We start from the raw sequence: 20,854 nt of genomic DNA, 5'->3' as shown, positions 1-20,854 counted from the left end.
TTCCACACATTCCTGACCTACATTCTAAATGCAGTTTAAAATCCCAACTCGACAACTGTGAACCACATACAACCTCGACTTTGTTCGTTATTTCCAGTAAATGCACATTTCACACATAAATCCCAAAGCAAACCAGCATGTAGTCCCATCTAACACCTGAAACCCCAATGGACAAGCCTTGTTTGGATAGCACTGTCAGCAGCTTTGTAAAGAAAGCCCACATAAGCAAGTTCATGTTTGTCTGTTCATCTGGCTTGGATTTTTGTTGTAAACATTTCTTGAAAAATATGATTGTCAAAGTTTTAATTTATGAAAATGGTTCTTGGAAAAACTATATAATGACACATAAATACAAAAATTGGTCCTTCAGGGATGTCTAAAGAGCTTTTTTTGAGCTGTTTCAGTGCACTGTGTCTAAGTTGTGTGTGTGTGTGTGTGTGTGTCAGAAACATTGCGTCATCCGAATCTGAATAACACAGGATGTATCAGCAGAATCCTAATGGGCTAGAAAAATAGAGCCCCCCCTACCACCACCTGGAACTGCTTTTGTAGAATCTCCTTGGGGACAAAGGCAGAGAGGATTTGAGAGAAGATAATCATTAAAGTCAAAGAGTCCAAATACATGTTAATTAAAAATGCAGGATACAGATTGTTGATATTATGCTTATTTGCATTTGATGTTCATGGGAGAAACATGGCTGTTTGCTGAGACGCCAAGCACTTATAAGTGATGTGATGATGAGTGGTAACAGAATGCACTTGGGATTTCTTTACATGTACTCTTAGGTCATAGGGACTTTAAAGGGCTTTACAGGACTTAATTGTTTTTATGACTAGTTCATTACCTCAGAATAAAATGCAACACTGGTAACATCACATTGACCCAGTTTACTCTTGACCATAACATCTAATCATCGTGATCAGATCATCATCCAACCGAGACACAGTACATTTAGACTTGAAATGTATATGTAGCATCTGCATCTAGCATCTTTCCCCCAAGCCTTTTTAAAAATTACACCTTGTGCTTCATTCCCAGTTGTCCTTGATTTTCTTAGCAGCAATAGGAGGGCTTGTAATGTTAGGAAAATACTTGCACTCCATTCCATTAATGTGGACAAGCTGTGGGCAATTAGTTTACACACACTTGCAGATCCAATCCCGATGTGCTTATGCATACATGCACACACCAATCTGATCACAGTGTGTTTGTAGCCACATGCAGATCCGATCAGATTGTTTGCTAGACTACCTTAGGATTGTGTAGTTAGTTCGGACAACACACTTTAAATTTGTATATGGACAACATTCAGATACAGGACACAGTGGGTCCTCTTATGGCATTCTCACAATCTGAGCGAACAGCCAATGAGTGAATGCACAAAGGCTGTAAAAAATCAGATCTTTTACAATCAGAGCTCTTTTAACTTTTACATGCCATAAAACACAAAGTGGTCTGAGTTGATACCATTTTATCGTTATTAAATGTGTTTTTTTATGAGCCTTTTATCCCTCTATTGCCTGAAGTCTTTTTCTCACCGTAGTAGGTACAGACAATATGATGATATAAGATTGTTATCATACCAGTACAATATTATATTTAACACAGACCAACTCTACAAATGTTTCTTTTTATTCTTGAAATATTTTAAAAATAAATGATATTCATGTTGCCAGCTTTACTAATTGTACCAAAGAATTAAACAATATTCACCCTCCACAGAAGCTGATGATGGCTTACAAGAATGCACAATAGGTTTTGTAAAATGAATACATTTTGGTTGCACAATTTCAGAACATAAATATTGCTTTAGTTGTAAAATGTGTTTTTATTAAAACTAAAAGAGAACATCTTATAATAATCTGCTTAAAATGTACACATTATTTTGGGGGAAAGAAACCATAACCATTTAAATATTGCTATACTCTGCTATATGTTGTTGGCAACACGGCAATTGGTGCCAAAATTATATTTTTTATATAATACATGATACATAATACATCTGTACAAAAGCAGATCTTAGCCTGACTTAATTATTTAGTTTGTAGTTCATCCATTTCCCTAGTATGGTGACATTTTATACTTTCTTTCTTTTCTACTTGTGTGATTAATTGTATTGTATTGTTTTATCTGTTGTGTAGCTTTATGCCAATATATACAGGCTACTAAATTCAGAGATGGTGCCAGAGGAAAGTTGGCGATTGCAAGTGAAGGTAACCCCCCACCTCCCAAAAACTGTTCTTTTTCTCCCCTCCACTTTGGGATGATGCTCCTGTTCTTTTACACAAATGACTCCAGCTCTGCTTGTGCCCTCTAACCTTCTTTCACAGCACTCCATTTCTGCGCTCAGCTGCGTGTGGGTGAAGGGCATTTCAGAAATGGTCAATTTTCCCCATTGCCCCTTTTCCTTGTCCACTCTGCCCCTGTTACCCCCCCTCCTTCTCTCGAGCCTACAGTTCTACTGACGGAGAGGCTGGTCCGTTTGACTCTCACTGCCTCCTTCTGTTGTACTGACTTTGGGCCTGTGCCTTAGACTCTGATGTCTGCTTGGTCATTGTGAACTGTTTTGTATCGTCCCTCTCTCACTTGGAATGGGTTTGCCAGCCACGTCTATTTGCTGTGTCATATCACTTCTGCTTCACTTTACTTTTTAATATGGTTTGATTTCTCTCAATTGTTTTCTTGTTTTGAATCATTACGCGGGATTGCTTTGCCTGTTCTACTGTCGCTTTCCAAAGTTCTTGGCAAACCAGAATATCTAAAGCTATACACGAAAAGATTAATACATTGATCAGAATACAATGATTTACTCTTTCATTTTCCATTAATCCACCATTATTTTGATGTTAAGTTTTATTGTGAAATTGCCAAGAGCACAGTGAAGTGACAGCTTCCTATGATGCTACACTGTTTTTTCACTTTTAACGAGAAACATCTGTTGAAAGGAGCTGTATGCTTTCCAAATTCTTACATTTATCTGCTCACCTGATCCTGTCTCTCTCCTTTCCCTGTCTCTTCTCATGTTTCCAGGTGAGAATTTTGAGCAGAGTCCATTGCGGAGAACTTTTAAATCCAAAGTTCTAGCACATTACCCTGAAAATGTGGAGTGGAGTCCTTTCGACCAGGATGCCGTGGGCATGGTAAGGAAACTGAAGGTGTTCTGCAATGTCCCATATTCATGTGTTAAATTATGGTTAGGGATGGGTATTTTATTTTTTCTATTTGAAATTATGCATTTGTAAACAGGTTGTGCATGGATTTCCAATCAATAAAACAGGCACTATTTAGAAACCTTTGTTGACTCACTACAAGAGAAAGGTTGTGTACATTTGATGATGATTTGATTTCTGGTGAACCATTTTGATTAATACATAATTTAATATAATTTAATTTAGTTTCATTTAATGGCATCTTCTATATCTTGCAGCTCTGCATGCCGAAAGGCCTGTCCTTCCGCACTCAGGCAGACTCACGTGAGCCACAATTCCACTCCTTCATCATCACACGTGAGGACGGCTCTCGCACCTATGGTTTTGCCCTCACTTTTTTTGAAGAGGTGACCAGCAAGCAGATCTGCAGTGCTATGCAGACTCTGTACCACATGCACAATGCTGAGCAGTACGACATCCTGCACACACCAGGCAGCGAGGAGGCCAGACATGCGTGCTCTGGCGCCCAGCTACATGCCGCTCCCTCCATCTCGAGACTGCAGCGCTTTAACTCCTATGACATCAGCCGTGACACATTGTACGTGTCCAAGTGCATCTGTCTGATCACTCCTATGGCCTTCGCTCAGGCCTGCCGGAAGGTTCTGGAGCAGCTGCACAGAGCTGTGTCCTCACCTCAGCCGCCACCGCTGCCGCTGGAGAGCTACGTCTACAATGTCCTGTATGAGGTGCCGCTGCCACCCGCCGGACGTTCGCTCAAGTTCTCTGGCGTGTATGGACCTGTGGTGTGCCAGAGACCCAGCACATCAGAGCTGCCCCTCTTTGACTTCCCCATGCGCGACATGTTCGAGCTGCTTGGTGTGGAGAACGTGCTGCAGCTGTTTACCTGCGCTCTGCTGGAGATCCAGATCCTGCTCTACTCGCAGCGTGAGTTCAGCAACACCCATCACTATCTCCTTTTATCTAGCTCTGTCTTCATTTCACTTTGACATTCATTTTGAAAGTGTTTTGAATACACAAATATTTATAGATCTGTTTTAAAATAATTAATTTAAAGCAACACTAAGTGTTATTTTTACCTTTAAAGTACAGCTTAAAAATCACGGGATGCTCCACTCATCTGTAATATTGAGAATAGTGCCTCTGTCGATGCTACTTCAGGATCAGCACTTAGAAACTGACCTAAACCTCTCACGAGAACTGCGTAACATGAGACACAATTTAAACAACCAGTTTGAGTAGGGTAAGGCTTTTGGGATTAGCATAACTGAGAACTCACAGGCTTACGACTGTTAATATCACTTACTCGTACAGTAATTTAGGGCTAATCTATTTTTAATGCCCTTTGATGCATGTGATGCCACATTGTTGGATAGCAAAACACTTTATGAAGCACTGGAATAATACAGATTTACGTTTCTTTTTTTCTTCTTTGATTGATAAGTTGATTTATTGATTCATAAGTTTCCACATATCCAAACAGCCATATATCTGTAATTATACTTGACCAGCAGCCCTTTGACATCATGAGCCATAACTTACTGCTTACAGATGACCAACACCCGAGTGGTATTTATAGCAGGTGACTTCAGGTTACGAGTGAATCACAAGTCACCAGGCTGCTGTATACTCAAACTGACTATGCTAATGCCAATGATGAGAGCCTCCTTAATGTCAGAGCCCTGTATTCATATTGATTATTCAATACACATTATTTATTTATCAATAATTAAAATCTGATTTGATTTTATCAGATTTTTCTACCATTTCCATTCAGACTAGGTCCTCTGAGTCCTTTCCATCCCTTGAATGATTTAATGTTTTCCTCAGTGAACTACAGTTAAATCGTAACTTTAGCTAATACAAAACACCATTACATAATAGTGCTCATGTTCAGATTTAGAATGTGAGATTTTGGAAATAAACATCAAATGCAAATCATTTGTGAATTTACTTAGCAGACAGTAACAAGCACTACTGTATTCTTTTCTTCCCTGAGGGATTATATAACTTACCGACTTGTTGCATGAAAGGGTGTTGTGCAAATGTTGGTTTCTACTAATAGCTCAGGTTTTAGCTCAGCCTATGGGGGCTGATGTAAACTAAAGGGGAAAACAGGCTGATGTAGCAGTGTACTGTGAAGAAATCTGTGTCTCTTCCTCTGACTCCCTCTCTCTCTCTCTCTCTCTCTCTCCCCCTCTGTGTGTGTGCTTTGTTCTCTTCCAGTCTTGTTAAACTCTTCGCCCTCACTTTGCCTACAGCCAGTTGGCACACTATAAATTAAGCACAGCTCTTTATGTGAGGGATTAATGTAAATGAAGTTACACATAACACATAATCTCTTTAATGTGTAGCAGGTTTCTTTAATTTAATTGCAACCACCAGCTGTGAGAAAACAAACATTTGAAATGATCTGCTTCACTGCATGAGTGATCAGTGATTAAGTGGGAATCATTTATAGAAACACCAGTTTACATTCATTTAATCTTTGTTAATAATCCATTGAACATTAAAGGGGGGAAACATGTGAATGTACGGAACTAAAGAACAAAATTGAGAGTCATGCAACATGGCCTCGTAGAGTTATCAGATACACTTAGGAAAAAGAAAAGGTTACGAAAGGATTTTGAATAGTTCTGGTCTTAATTTCCTACAGAAGTGCTGAGCTTTTTGACATAAACCCAGCATCTACCAGCATCTGACAATGATAGACCTATTAAAACCTAGACTATAATTGAGTAAAAGGTTCTCAGATCATAATCAATATATTAATAAATTTGAGATGAGTCAGTACTAATCTGTGTTTAAACACAGTTGTTTTTTCTCTAGCTCAGCGTTAGTACACTGTATTTTGGAGTTATTTCTATATGACAGTCTCATTATTAGATGCAGCTCCTTGTGTAATACCACTGGATTTTGCTTGGCTCAACGGTCAGATGTAATACTTCTGACTATTTGCACTTGTGCGAGGGAAGAAAGAATTTTGTTCTGGAGACAATGTTATAGTGGACCGGATGTTAGCTGAAGAATTCGGCAGCAGATGTGCTGGACATATCTATTACAGAAATAAGGAAGAGCAAGCGCTTGACAAAACGTCAGGGGGCTGCTTGAGTGCATCAGTGGGGTGTTGCCTAGCAACCTGCACCAAGTGGAGGAGGTTGGTGGTGATGCAGCAGAAATATGATTGGCTAGAAATGACATCATCCTGTTTTTTTCTTCTCTGGAAGGCTGTTCGGCCTAGCAGAATGTGCGTGGAGTGTGAGATTCCAAATGAAAAGCGTGTCATTAGATGGAGACTCTCACACACACACACACACAGGATAAGGGATGGTCTCTACAAAAAGGAGATGGCTCCTAGAGTTTGTCTAAAAATAGTAAGCTAATTCATAGCTTGTATTCAGAAGGGCCTGTCCAATGTCTCTCCCACATACACACATCCTTTAGACAAGTGTCTGTTGTTTTTGCTCTTGCCCTACAGCTTAATGCATGCAAAATGGCATCTATCTGTGTTCATCTATGTCTTATCAGTACTCTGTGTTGTAGCTTTACTTTTGTGTGTGAGAGAGAGAGAGAGTGAATAGGCCTGTTGTTGAACTTAAGGGTCAGAGCTCAGTGGATAGATTAGTATTCCTGACACTGGTCTTTTTCTGGGAAAAAATCCCCTGAAGGGAGTGCAGCATGAAGAGGAAGAGCAAGAATGAGCTGTAGTATAAAGACATGACTGCAGCAGTTTGTTTTTAAAGTGAATGCTCTTTAAAAGAATCTTAAGAAGAGTCCTTCAAGGATTTAAGCTCTATCTAGCACCATGACAACATGGAGAACCATTTGTGTGCTTAGAAATAAAAGTGTTCTTTTTATGTGCCATTGTAATTATATCACAGTTGCCCTCACTTGTTTAAGGGTGGTTGGTTATGTTTCTTGCTTATCACTTGCTTATGTTGCCATTATTATTATAATTTGTGACCAGCTTTCATTGATTTCAATTCCACAAACTAAAATGTATAGTTTTTTTACAGTGGTAATATCGTCAGGGAGTTGACTGAGAGCTTGATTGTATCTTTTCTCACAAAAGCTTTACAGGAAATAAACTGATGTGTGAATGTGAATATTAGAGCCACAATTAGAGACAGGTTTAATGGTTCTGTATATACAAATGCTTTTGTCAACAAAAATACAACCTTAATTAATGTCTATTTTTCAGTTTGTTCTCTTTACATTTCAAATGGAATGGTACTGAATAACAACAGTGTTTCCTTTTCTGTTGCATCTAATTGGATGCTGCATTTTCAATTGTCCACATCCAACAACGATGAAAATATTGACATCCTGCCTTCCACCCTCCTCTCTGTGTGTCATTAATAACGTCCCACCCCCATACGCTCATAGGTGCAGTCTGTCCCTAACATGTATTTTTCCAAAAATCAAAGGTCAGAGACCAGCACAAATTGATAAGATAAGCCTCAATCAAATCAATCATACTTATTCTCCTAATTCAAAAGTCAAGCGTATTAAAAAGTTCTATTTTGATATTAGCTTGAGTTTAATAGCCATTTTGACTGGAAATGAAAATAACGAAGGGTGGTGTCTGATTTTAGCACAGTGCCATATATTTTTTTAGCAGAAATCTGTCTAACGTCAAAAACGTTTCTGCTATTGTTTTCATGCAGGTGATTTACTGGACCTTTTAACATTTTTACTAATCTCATAAATTTGTCTTTAACAAAATATGATTGAGCACATATTTTGGAAATGAATACATGGTGCTGTTAGTTTCACCCCTCTGTAAATATAGAAAACCCACTTGAAGCATTTAAAGAATTAAGTTTTCTTATAAGACTGAATCCAATTCCCCAACAAGAATGGTTTTAAAACATCCACAAGCTTGGATGCTTTCAGTATATAGGAATGTAGACAGTCAAGATCATTCTGTCTACACAACTGTGCAAACAGCTGTTCAGAAACCCCTTGTCTATCTGAAAAGAAACATAAAAATAATCAGTTAATTATATTATGGAATGTTTTGGCTTTTTAACCTAATACAGAATACTTTAATCTATTTCTAAGATTCTTGTTTTTGCCCAATTAGCAAGTGGATCTGGATCTTGGAACATGTACAAAAATTTTTTCCAAGGAGCCTCAGACCAGTTAACAGTGGACAGCTGTGTGCTTAGTACTTCATCGTAACTTCTTTCGTTTTGACTTGCTGGATTGGCAAACACTCCCCGTTCCTCAATTGTAGTAAATCAGTCAAGTCATGATTACTGTTCCAGTTCGTTCTGTGCAAAATGTATGTCTAAATCATCACATACTTGTTTCATTTTGAGGTTTACAATGATCCCAAGTAGATTTGTACTTTATAAGAATACCTGAAAAAAGACAGTTACAATGTACTTAAGTACATTTTGATAACAATATATCAGGTAGTGTCCTTGTGTGTGTGTGTGTCATTTTATTTTAGATTTAAAAGTAAATCATCTCCTGAAATTACTCCAACTTTGCTTGTTTGTGTTTGAGCAGATTACCAGCGGCTGATGACTGTGGCCGAGAGCATCACAGCCTTAATGTTCCCATTCCAGTGGCAGCATGTCTATGTTCCCATCCTGCCAGCCTCGCTGCTGCATTTCTTGGATGCTCCTGTGCCGTACCTCATGGGCCTGCACTCCAATGGCCAGGATGACCGCACCAAACTGGAGCTGCCGCAGGAGGTCAGTGAAGTCCACACACAGAACTAAGCCAAACATTTTTTTTTTTTTTAGAAATTTTTCTACTTTAAATGTGTCGAAAGACAACGTATAAAAGGATATGGTTCTAATATGCTTGCTCTGGGCAAAATGACAGTTTTAAATGATTAGGACACTGGGAAGCTGTAAAGTCTATGCTAAGGTTAGTGTAGCAATGTTGCAAATATTGTGATTAAATTCACCTATACATTGCGTAGCCCAAGAAGACACTGCATTTAAAAGTTAGAACATGCCCTAATTCTAAATCTTTTGGTGTATACCACACTTCGGAAAGCATCTGAATATTGCAGGATTTAAAAGGTTTTATTTTCTACCCCTTAATATGAAAATTACTATCCTGTCAGTCTAATTTAAAGTTATGTGCTTTGTTCTGTCTGAGTGGAGTTGTGCATTTACCTCCTGGAAGCAAACTTATTATCCCTTAGCCTTATGTTTGGGCCACAGTAATGGGCCAAAGTGGTATAATCTAGGAGAAAATCACTAAATCTTAACCAACAGATGAGATATCATCTTTTGTCTAGACCCATTTTGTCATTGGTCTGTGTAATTGCTTCCCTCAGAAACCTCCCTCAGATGCAGCCCTATAAGGCTTTGTGATATAAAAAAACAACCCAAATAAGGTGGATTGCCTTTTCTTTTACATGTACTTTTCTACCAACCCCTTGTCCAAAACAGTTGTAAAATCAAATAAAAACTATAATCTTTTTTTTATTGTCTAGAAACTTGATATAATTGAAGAAAAGTTAATTACTCTTTTAAATAATGTGAGAAATGTGTATTCAAATTAATACAGTCTTTCAAGTGGATATTTTTGCCCATTCTTGCTGGTTAAATAGATTCAGCTGCACATCAGTGCATGGTCACCACTGTCTGATACTCCTCTTCATAATGTGACATAGGAGTCAAGTTTGGGCTGCAAAAAGGCCAGTCAAACACATGCATTCTGTGCCTGTGAAGCCACGCTGTTGTAGCACGTACAGAATGAGGCCTGTCATTGTCTTGCTAGAATAAACATGTGTTTTCCAGTAATAAATGTTGCCATGATGGCATGATAAGAATGACAGTGCCTCATATTGTAGAGGAATAGGAGAAAATTGCAGTAATATCTGCTCGTTTCCACAAACTCTTTCTTAAGTAGTATGTGTATATGTGCACTTGTGCCAATTATGCTTTTAACAACTTGGAGTGTGTCCAGGACTTTATGGTATTATTTATGATGGTGGTAAATTTGTGAATGATGTTTTGATTAAATTTTCATATTGCTTCATTTATCAGTGAGTGCTTTTCTCCACCTACCCGGAGCACATTTTCATTATGATATTATTAGTCTAATGCAAAAAGCTATTTGTCTGACAGTATTATGTAATATGTAGTATTATGAAGGCAAAGTACAGATTGTCATTTTTACAGTTCAAATAAAGGCTTGTATTCGGGTATATGTTTTCACTTTACACATTCCTTTGGCATCTCTTTACTGTCTATCTAGAATATGGGCTTTCAAGCAATAGGAGAGCATTAGACTATTGTTAGTCCATCATGTATAGCCATCTAGTGGACAGGACCAGCATCCCATATCCGCTTGATGTGCAGATGACCAGCAGGCTTACCCTTCATTATTAAGAGTAAAATTTGTCTTTCCTCCTCAGGCCAATCTGTGCTTTGTTGACATTGACAACCACTTTATTGAGCTTCCCGAAGACTTACCCCAGTTCCCCAATAAGCTGGAATTCATCCAGGAGATTTCAGAGGTTCTGTTGGCGTTTGGGGTTTCACCGGAAGGAAATGTACACTGCATTGAAGGTCCCTCAAATATTAAGGGGTTTCGGTCAGCCGACATGGTCTCAGACAAACGCAACGGCAACCTGGCTGGCTCTCCCCTCAATTCCTACCTGCTCAGAGAGAACCAGACAATCGCCCGGCTGCAGGCCCTGGTTAAGAGGACTGGGGTCAGCCTGGAGAAGGTCAGCCTACACTGGAAATGAAACAGCATGACATTTTCCAGTCATTATATCTATATAGCTTTCAGTTTCAATTACAGTAATAATCAAATATTTTCACAGCTCTTCAAAGACTAATCAGTACAAATAGACTTAAATGAAAAACAGCTTTGCCTTTACAACAATACAAAACACTATTTAGAGAAACTGCTTATTATTAATTTGACCTACACTGGTATTTAAATATGCAATTATATGCAGTATGCGCTGTCAATTATCATTGCAATTGTTTGTGAATGTATTTTACTCAAAGATATTTTTTTATTGAGTTTTTGTTGTAACTTCTTCATTTTGGGGTTGGGGCTATTCGAAATCATTGAGCACAGGTCAGGAATATACCCTGGACAGGTTACTAGTACATTGCAAGACATCATACATTCTCATTCACACGTTTCTACTACAAGTCCAGTTCTAAATGTTTGAGACACTAAATGAAATGCAAATAAATACAGGAATCAGTGATTTTTTTTCAAATATCGACAGAAGTGTTCTGATTAATACCTTCAGTATGTAGTTTGGGTATTAAAGCATTAGAGGTATGCAAAATTAAAATGTTTTAAAGTCATCTGTAGAGCTTTTATTTGGAGCTATTTATTCCACTTCAAAAAAGCACAGATGGTCCCAAAACGACAGCAAAGACTGGTACTTCTTCACACAGCACAAATTACAGTCATTGCAAATCTTAATTGTTGTGTGACATAAATCCAGATGTGGAGGGTATGGTATTAAACCGTAGTCCCAGTTCTGTTATCACTGTAGGTAACACTTGAACCAGACAGATTCTTATCAGGCGGTGGTTGAAACCTCTGGGGTAGGGTAAGCTGCTTAAACTCACACAGTCTCCTAAGGAATAGGATTGACCTGGTAGTCTCAGAATAGTCTGGTCAGAAGGCTAGCAAGAGTTTCTCATTGAACCTACACACCCACACTGCACTTGACCTTGAGCAAGGCCCCTAACCCCCAAACTGTTTTCAGGGTGCTATGGCTAGAAGCCTGCTGCTCCAGATATGTGTATATTCTCACTGTATGTGTGGCTGAAATAGAGAACCAGTTGCTCCAAGGGGATTAACAAGTAACTCTTCTTTTTTTATTGCTTTTCTGAAAAGGATAGCAATAGCAGCAGCAATAGCAGTAGAGTTTTTAAAAAGTCTATTTAATATAATTTTCCTTTCTCATTAGTGTTGAATTTTTGGGGTTGGAAAATATTTCTCATATTGTTCTATAAGTGTGACTGGGTGTGTGTGTGTGTGTAATCACAACTCCCTCACACAGACAGGTGGTAAGAAAGTGAGAGCAGCCAGAAATTCCAATTTCAATAGCACCCATTTTTTATGAGTTTTTGTTTTTATTGTTGTATTGTATAGTTTCTTTGAGGCAACATGATTTGATTATTTATAGTTTGATTACTTATTGTTATCATTGTACGTTTCCAGAGCATATTGTTGATATTGTCAGTACTTAAAAATTTATGTACTTAACTAGTCCGTTTAAATTGATTTGTTAGTGCAGGGCTATATGTGAAATGTTGAATATAATAATTGTAGTCATATTTTTGTATAGTATTTTTAAGAAGCTGTTAGGATTTTTGGCTTTCTTCAAATATTTAAAATCTAAGAAAGATCTTATAGATCAAAACAAACTTGGACACTTCCTTTCCCAGGCTCCTATCGCCCCAGGCAATGTGTTAGAGAGGAGTTAAGATAACTGGTCTGCTGACTTTAAATCAGCAGTGCCTTTCACAATCGTTCTGTCCTTTTTCCCTGCTATCTCCCTCTACCTGATTGTGCCTGTGTTCTGAAAGACTGCTTCCTTCCTTTACAGTGAGATGCTAGAGGACCTGACAATGATAGCACTCTTTGGTTGTCCTTGCCCTTCCTCTCATATAGTGTTTAGAAACATTTTTCAACGGTACAATGTTTACACCATTAAAAATCATTTTTATTAAAATAGATAATAAAATGAACAGGTAACCCATTGTCTATCTATGGGGTCATTATGTATGAAAGGGTTAAATATAAATGTCCAAATTCACTATTTATAAAACATTATTTTAAAATCTAGTCAGATTATAAATATATAATAATATATATTTCATATTAACATATAAGACAAACGTTTGTAAATGTTTATAATAACTACATTTTATATTTTTAGGATGTTTGAACTCACTAACATATTAAATATGATATGAACATCCTCTACATCTCTCTCCCTTAGCTGGATGTGAAAGAGGATGCGAGCAGTAATAAAGATGTGAAAATACAGTGCGATGAGGAAGAGATGAAGATGCACCAGCTGAACATTCAGGTGCGGGAGGTCTTTGCTAACCGTTTCACGCAGATGTTTGCAGACTATGAGGTCTTCGTCATTCAGCCCAGCCAAGACAAAGAGTCCTGGTTCAGCAACCGCGACCAGATGCAGAACTTCGACAAGGTGAACATCTGCTTTCTACAAACTGCTCATTAACGTCTCAGCATACACTCACAGAAAAACTGTCACTGTGGTGGTGAGAACTTTTGCTGTCACTGTGGTGCTACCCTCAAGGGTACATTTTCAGTGCCTATTGATAGGCAAAATAAAGTACTATATTATATATAAATTGTGATATTTTAAGTTGCATTGATTTCATATAACTCGTTTCAGCTTTATTCATCATCTTTCCATCTTGAAATTGTAATTGCACACAGAAAAATGTTTCACATATCCTATGCCTCTCCTTTGGAATGTAACATAGGGCCTATGCCTCCACAACGTTTCTGTTATCAACAATCATTCAACATTTAAAAGGCGTTCTACGCTTAACCAAAACATTGTTGTGGTTGTTTAAGATCTGATCAGCAACCAGCTATGCTTGTCAACTAAGGTTACTCATTTAGCCCAGCCCATTCCCTTCATCTGTACTCGAAACACCCACTACATTGCTAGCTCTTCACAGGAGTCAACAAATTGGCACCGCCCCTTGTAAGTGTTTAGTTGAATTAAGCCCACAACACCCCGGAAGGCTCAACGGTGACGTCTGGTATCCAAGACCCAATCACCTTTAGGCTAGCTTTACAGCAAGTTTTTTTTTGCTGTGGTCACAGAATAGAATATAATTTATGAAACTTGTTCTTTCCAGGCCTCTTTCTTGTCCGACCAGCCAGAGCCCTACCTGCCCTTCCTGTCCCGTTTCCTGGAGACGCAAATGTTCGCCTCCTTCATCGACAGCAAGATCCTTTACCATGATGATGAGGACAAAGAGCACACGCTGCGGGTATTTGATGTCCGGGTGGACAAGATCCGGCTGCTGAACGTCAGAACCCCAACACTGCGCACCTCCATGTACCAAAAGTGCACCAACATCGACGAAGCAGGTAGAGTACAGGCGAAATAAAACAGCATTAAAAACAGCTTTTCATTTCTGAGGAGATTTGATGTATGATATTTCACTTGCATATGTAAGGAGAAAGTCAAATGAATGTAAGTGAAAAACCAGGTACTTAAATCTTTTGAGGTCTTAGAGAGAGGATGGGAAAAAATTCTGATCTCTGATGTTTTGAAAGTATTGTATAATATTAAATAATGTACATCACTAAATCTACTTAACCAAGGACAAATGAAGAAATCTCGGTGGAAAGTGTTTCATACTGACTGCAAAAATCTGACTGAAAGTTATGACATATATCCATTTGCAGAAACGCTCTTTAAAAAGCGCTATCAGAAAGTTGACCTGGTGGCCCCTCCTCCTCGCCTTGTTTATGAGGAGAACAAGGCTCACGTTAGTAATTCAGGTCTCTCATTCTGTTTAACTTTTATTTCTGAGTGGTGAGTGAATAGACTAAAACCTGCAGAGCATTAACCTTGCCGTGTCCTACATTAGCCTTTAGCTTGAAATGTTAAGTCCATCAATAAGGAGGAAAAGCTTAATTTTAGTCCTTATCTGTAATATACTGTAGTGTCTCTGTATTATTAATAATATTCTTAAGGAGGTCTCTTGGCTTTTAATGTAGCTTTTAAGGTATAAGATTTGCTGGATTTGAATAATGCATTGTGGGAATTTTATATACTAATCGCTGATGAAAAAAGACAATGTTAACAAGCTAAACCCACATGGTCATGGCTTCTGCAAATAGCCTTTGATCAGTGATTAGTGGAGGCGGTGTGTTGTGTAATGCTTACTCATAGCATGGTGTGTGGGTGAAAATCTGATGGCTTAATGGTCTTTTTTCACTTTTATCACTCTCAGTGACTCACACATCACACAGTAGATGATGTAAGACTTGCACATTCAGCCAAAGCTCTTCTACTTTCTAAATGTTTTGAACACTTTTCTTGCTCCCTGACCCCTCAGAAAAGGCCATCGAGATGCGGCTGTCTAAGATTGACCACACGGCTCTGCACCCACACCTGCTGGACATGAAGATTGGTCAGGGACGCTATGAGCAAGGTTTCTTTCCCCGCCTACAGTCAGATGTGCTCTCTACGGGACCCACCAGCAACAAGTGAGAATGACCGGTCAAAGCCATTGCACAGTTTATTTAATGAATTAAGGTACAAAATACAGGTGTCCAGAATGGATTAGTGCTTTGTAATACAACAGCACTGATTCAACCTCATTGATATTGTAATTTCAAAATATATATTATCAATTGCCCATTTGCAAGATTCTAACAAGTCTTCTGACTTTCTTTTGCTTAGGCTACATAGTAGCATTGTTAACACTAGTGTTAATGGACTATAAGGTTAAGCTAAATACAGGAAAGGACAACACAGAAGAGTACAATTGAAATATTTCATTCAAAAACAGACTAAATCTGGCTGTTCACTGCGGACTTGAGCACACAAAAAAAGAAAGGAAAAATTCTTTAGCATATGCCTTTGCACCATTTGGACTTTGCAGACATTTTGACTTATTTTTGCTGTTGTTGCTATTACTGCATGTTTATTCTGCAGAGGTCTGTCAGAGTAGTATTTAACACTTTTGAAAATGGTCAATTCTACACTTTAAATTCAGCACTATATAATATAAATATAAAAGACTCTTGGATTTTTAAAATAATAATAATTCAAACCAACAAGCATATTTTATTTTGCCCGTATCACACTTGTTAACAGTTTCTTGCTTATTGAAATAATTCAAATAAATCATGATGAGTTTTTGACCCCTAGAAGAGATCACACATGTCAGGGTTGCGGAGGGCGGACTGACGGATGCGGATGCACACGCACACGCTAAAACACAGTAACTTTATTAACAAAATATAACAAAACAGAGACTTAAGCAAAAACAAAACAAGGAAAAGCAGAAACAGACAGACTTGAGATTCAATGACGCCGGTGAAACAAGACAATGACAGAGGAAACGAAGCGAGGAACAGACGGGACAAAACGAGGAACAGACAGACTGAAGGGAGCGATACGACTATGACATTGGAAATGAAACAACTGGATAAAAAACAATACAAAGGTGAACACCGGAGACAGACAGACAGACAGACTGGGTAGCAACATAACCTGGGAAACGAACATAACCTTGTGAAAACAGACAGGACAAGGGCGTGACAACACACATCTTTACCTTGCTTATTACTCTTTTTTCCCTGTCTTAGATGGGCTAAACGTAGTGCTCCAGCACAGTGGAGAAGGAGGGACAGACAGAAGCAGCATGCTGAGCACCTCTACCTGGACAATGATCAGAGAGAGGCAAGCACCTCAACACTTCTGTCACCCTGTTAGCTTTATTTATCCACTCTATCTGCTTTACTTCAGCTTGTTTCTGCATGTTGCTTTCTCACTCTTTGTGCCCTTCTAAGTATGTTTCTCTCTGTTTAGTTTAATGTTTGTTTCACCTTGTCCAAGATTAATTGTTTGTTTGTTTTCTCCACTTTTTTCCTTTACCTCTTTTTTTCCTTTCTTGCATGATTTTTTTTCTTTTAAATGTTCTCTCTTTCTCACACACACACAAAACACACATACTCATATATTCACATACCATACTGTTAGCATCTGGAGTGTCTGTTTCCTGAGCTCCAGCTGCTGGTGGCTCTGGACTACTACTGGTTCTCACAATCCTTCAGGCCGTGTATAAAGTCTGTGAAGGTGGATGCGGTATGTGCTGAGTATGGTCTGAGAGATCCTGCCATGAACCCAACATAATTCTGAAGCTTTCCTTGCTTTAGCCTCTACTCTGTTGTCCAGTTTCACATTTGTAAACGAAGGCTTTTGAATCCTGCATTTCCTTTATCACTAGTTGGCCATTTATCTTAGATGTAGAAACCAGTGAATGGGGTAGTAAAGTCCTCTTTATTTAGAAAAGCTCAATAATCTCTAATTTGATAATTAGTTTTCTGAAGAGTAGGAGTTTGGCCATGACACTATTCTGTACAAAACTGGTGATAACCATTTATTAAATTTCCATGTCAACAAAATTGCTATGAATTTACACTGGTGTACTCACCACTAATAAAGTAGAACAGTCCAATAACCATACTCATTGGACCAGTAACATCAGTGAAACATTGCACGAGGAAATGCATTACATATTACATTTATTTTTCACATCTGTGGAACTGGTAAAACATGAAGATAGTGGCTGTGCTTGTTGTGAGAAGTTGATTCAATCCCTTACATTAGATATCTGACTGCAGTCTGAGCTGGTGTGCAGTTTATACATCCCCATGCATCCTGTCCATTTAAACTTGTTAGAAAATATTTTGAAAAAAGCAGGAATTATTCACCTAAAGGAAAAATTCTAGACATTCGATATTCACAGTGGCGTCTTGTAGATCCTTGTGGATGTAACTGCTTATCCAGCACCATTTAGAGCACCTCTAACTGTTCTCAGCAGCCACTATCCTTTTACATTTGCAATCTCTGATTACAGAAGTACATCCAGGAGGCCAGGAACCTGGGAACCACCATACGCCAGCCCAAGCTTTCCAACCTGTCCCCGTCTGTGATCGCACAGACCAACTGGAAATTTGTGGAAGGTCTTTTAAAGGAATGCAGGAATAAGGTATGTTTACAGAATTAAACTGGAAGACGCAGCGTTGCAATGTTAGGAGATGTTAGGTATTTCATTCGGCATCATTGAGCCTGATCTGTCTGAACATTTTCAAACCAACACATAATTTATGAATATAAAAGTCTAAAAATCAAAGGAGGCTAGCAATAAATGTGATGTTCAAACATCAAACACAGAAATGGCTTAAAACCAGATGCTTGTTTATTTGGCACTGAGTGTTACTGGATCCTCACATAACTTGTTATTGTGGTGTATTTTGGTGATTGCCAGACTTGTGAGGTCAGTTCAGTTCTCAGCAGTGTTAGTTTACAAGTTGCAAAACATGTTATTCCACTTCTTAAAGATCACAAGATACAGAGGATCCAGCAACAAATGGATGAAAAAGTCTGCAGGACAAAATGTATCCACTACAGCAGCATATAATGCAGTAATAAGGATGTAAAGAAGGATGATGGGAATCTCTGCATTTAACCCCTCTATGATATTGAACACACACACACACTAAAGAGCGATGGGGGTTGAGAGATGAGAAAACACAACTATTTCACCCTCATTTCTCCTGATGGTCCTGAGGATCAAACCAATGACCTTTCATTCCCAAGCCTGCCTCTCTTACCTTAAGGCAATGTCATCATATAACCTTCGCCTACTGTTATACTCAGACTAAGCGAATGCTGGTGGAGAAGATGGGCAGGGAGGCAGTGGAGCTGGGCCACGGGGAGGTCAGCATCACAGGAGTGGAGGAGAACACACTTATTGCCAGCCTCTGTGATCTGCTGGAGAGGATATGGAGCCATGGCCTGCAGGTCAAACAGGTACGAGTAGCATGTACACTCATAAACACACCTTTGTTACTTTCTACGTACCTGTGTCTGTGTGGGTTCCCACCAAACAATACAAAATCACGTTTTTAGGTGGATGGGCAATTCACATGTATCTCTAGGTGGATGACTGGACATGTATGGTGCCCTGTGACGGACTGTTTGTTCCTGCCTTTTGCCTAGTGATTCTGATTCTTAACACTGGGTGGTGGAGCAGTGGATGTGTGTTCTTTGGAGTCCCGTTCAATATCTTTGGGATAAGTGTGGTGTTTTTGAGCCAGAGCTTATCACTCAAAATGAGTAGCTGACCTCAATAAATATTATGCCGAACGAAGACAAATTTTCACGTAGTTACAAAGCATTTATAGATTTCTGAAAACTTTGGCATCAGTGTATCTGTCTAAGCTTGTGTTTTCGTCACCCTCACAGGGAAAATCAGCCTTGTGGTCACACTTGCTGCATTATCAGGAGAGTAAAGAGAAGAGGGATGCGACACCTGCTGGCTTAGGCCCCCCTGGTAAGAGAAGACCTTCCTTTCTGTAGCAGACATATTATGATCCTTTATGGTTGCTGCACTGAGTAGATTTTATATTTTGAGGTCTGTCCTTCAGCCTATTTTTCTTTTGTTTCTTAGGTATCATTCATGACACAGAAAGACGGAAATCAGATGCTGGCTGTGCCATGCCTCCTCTCAAGATCTCTCTCATTCAGGACATGAGGTCAGTTATAGACATCTTATGCTCACCTCAAGTAATGTAATACACAAATACCAATACAGAATTTTCGATCATTGTTGGTTGATATCAGTGGCTGCTATGTCATGTTTGGTAGTGAAGTGTCCACAGATTAAAACTAGTTACTCAAGTACATTTATACATATAGTATTCTTTGTGTTTTTAAATTGTGCATTGACTCAAGTTCTTTGGGTAGATACTTAATCACAATTTTACAAGTAGCAATTACTGCCATCTTGTGGCCAGTAATAAAAAGTTTGTTTTTTAACATGCCCCATTTGGAAACAGGTTGGCATTATTAATGCATATATTTAAAAATTAAAAATATTACAGTTATTTATAACTTACATTTCAAGGGTTGGGTTAATGTTCATTGACATTTAATATTAGTAACTAAGAGAAACAGACGTGATGCCGTTTGTTATGTTGTTCCAGTGCTGACTGGTCAGATGTCACTCCACCGCTATTTGTATTTCAGTACTGCAATTTTAACTCGAGTCTAATGTTGAATTTTACCCAGACTGTCGGCATGTTAGTAGTGCAGACTCATCTGCGACACAATTGGGTCTGAGTACATTGCGTGAAGAAGATGGAGAGAGTGGTGTTGTGTGTGCATGTCGCCACATTACTTCCAGTCTAATTAGCAGAAGACCCCTGCCGAGCCCTCTGGTGAGACAGCAGAGCGCTAGAAGCCCTGAGCATGCAGCTGTGCTATGAAATATACCCTCCATAGTAACACTCAGCATGCACACAACACACCTGTCTTCAGCGGGGTCAGCAGGGTGTGGTAACTGCTATATATTCACCTGACCGAGGTCCTGATAGGAGTCTGTGAGAGTGCTGATGATGTTAAAGTGGATGGGAGGAGACAGTATGTATCTCTGAGGTTCATTATTGTCAGCAATGATTATCTGTTTGACCATCACATTCTGCTAGAAGAATTAGCTCACATGGTCTGTATTAAGAGAGGAATCCTTTTTTAAAATCTTGACCTATGTGGCTCCACGTGTATCCTCCTCTTCACCCGTTCATGCTGGTTTAGATATGGTAGCTGTGAGGGTGGAGAAAGTGGTTGTTGTGAAGTGTGCAGGGGGTGTCTGTGGAGAAATGGGGTTATTTCATAAGAGCCTGAGGGGGAGGGGCAGCACTTAGAGAGAGAAGCAGACAGTGCTCAGTGGCAGAGCTGGAGTGGAAGGGAATGTGTCTGGACAGGGCTGCCATGATATTGGCTCTGAGCGATGACAGCAGGCTGGCTGATGCAGTAGGGAGTCTGGGCCCAGAGATGCTCCTCCTGCTGCCCTCCTTTTCTCTACTGGAGCTTCTTCTCTAACGGCCACCCCAGTAGAGGAATGTATGACAAGAGGCCTGGGAGATACTCCCAGCACGTGTT

General features: G+C 39.1%; 1 protein-coding gene across 2 annotated transcripts in view; it reads left to right on the top strand.

The window, feature by feature from the left end:
• The window catches only part of dennd5a (DENN/MADD domain containing 5A), a 52,865-nt gene that overhangs the window by 26,407 nt on the left and 5,604 nt on the right, over positions 1-20,854 (top strand). The window contains exons 2-14 of one of the 2 annotated variants that reach the window (XM_066647604.1): positions 2,143-2,214; positions 3,032-3,141; positions 3,429-4,095; positions 8,686-8,873; positions 10,556-10,870; positions 13,124-13,339; positions 14,025-14,259; positions 15,237-15,387; positions 16,495-16,588; positions 17,769-17,900; positions 18,572-18,724; positions 19,160-19,247; positions 19,365-19,449. In XM_066647604.1, coding sequence (XP_066503701.1) covers positions 2,143-2,214; positions 3,032-3,141; positions 3,429-4,095; positions 8,686-8,873; positions 10,556-10,870; positions 13,124-13,339; positions 14,025-14,259; positions 15,237-15,387; positions 16,495-16,588; positions 17,769-17,900; positions 18,572-18,724; positions 19,160-19,247; positions 19,365-19,449 — 2,506 coding nt within the window. The remainder of the gene's footprint in view (positions 1-2,142; positions 2,215-3,031; positions 3,142-3,428; positions 4,096-8,685; positions 8,874-10,555; positions 10,871-13,123; positions 13,340-14,024; positions 14,260-15,236; positions 15,388-16,494; positions 16,589-17,768; positions 17,901-18,571; positions 18,725-19,159; positions 19,248-19,364; positions 19,450-20,854) is intronic. The other variant, XM_066647605.1, reaches the window with a different exon arrangement.

Source organism: Hoplias malabaricus, chromosome 16 (assembly GCF_029633855.1).
Source record: "Hoplias malabaricus isolate fHopMal1 chromosome 16, fHopMal1.hap1, whole genome shotgun sequence".
Taxonomy (NCBI): domain Eukaryota; kingdom Metazoa; phylum Chordata; class Actinopteri; order Characiformes; family Erythrinidae; genus Hoplias; species Hoplias malabaricus.
Note: the sequence above shows the minus strand (reverse complement) of the source record. Positions and strands in the feature narration are given on the sequence as shown.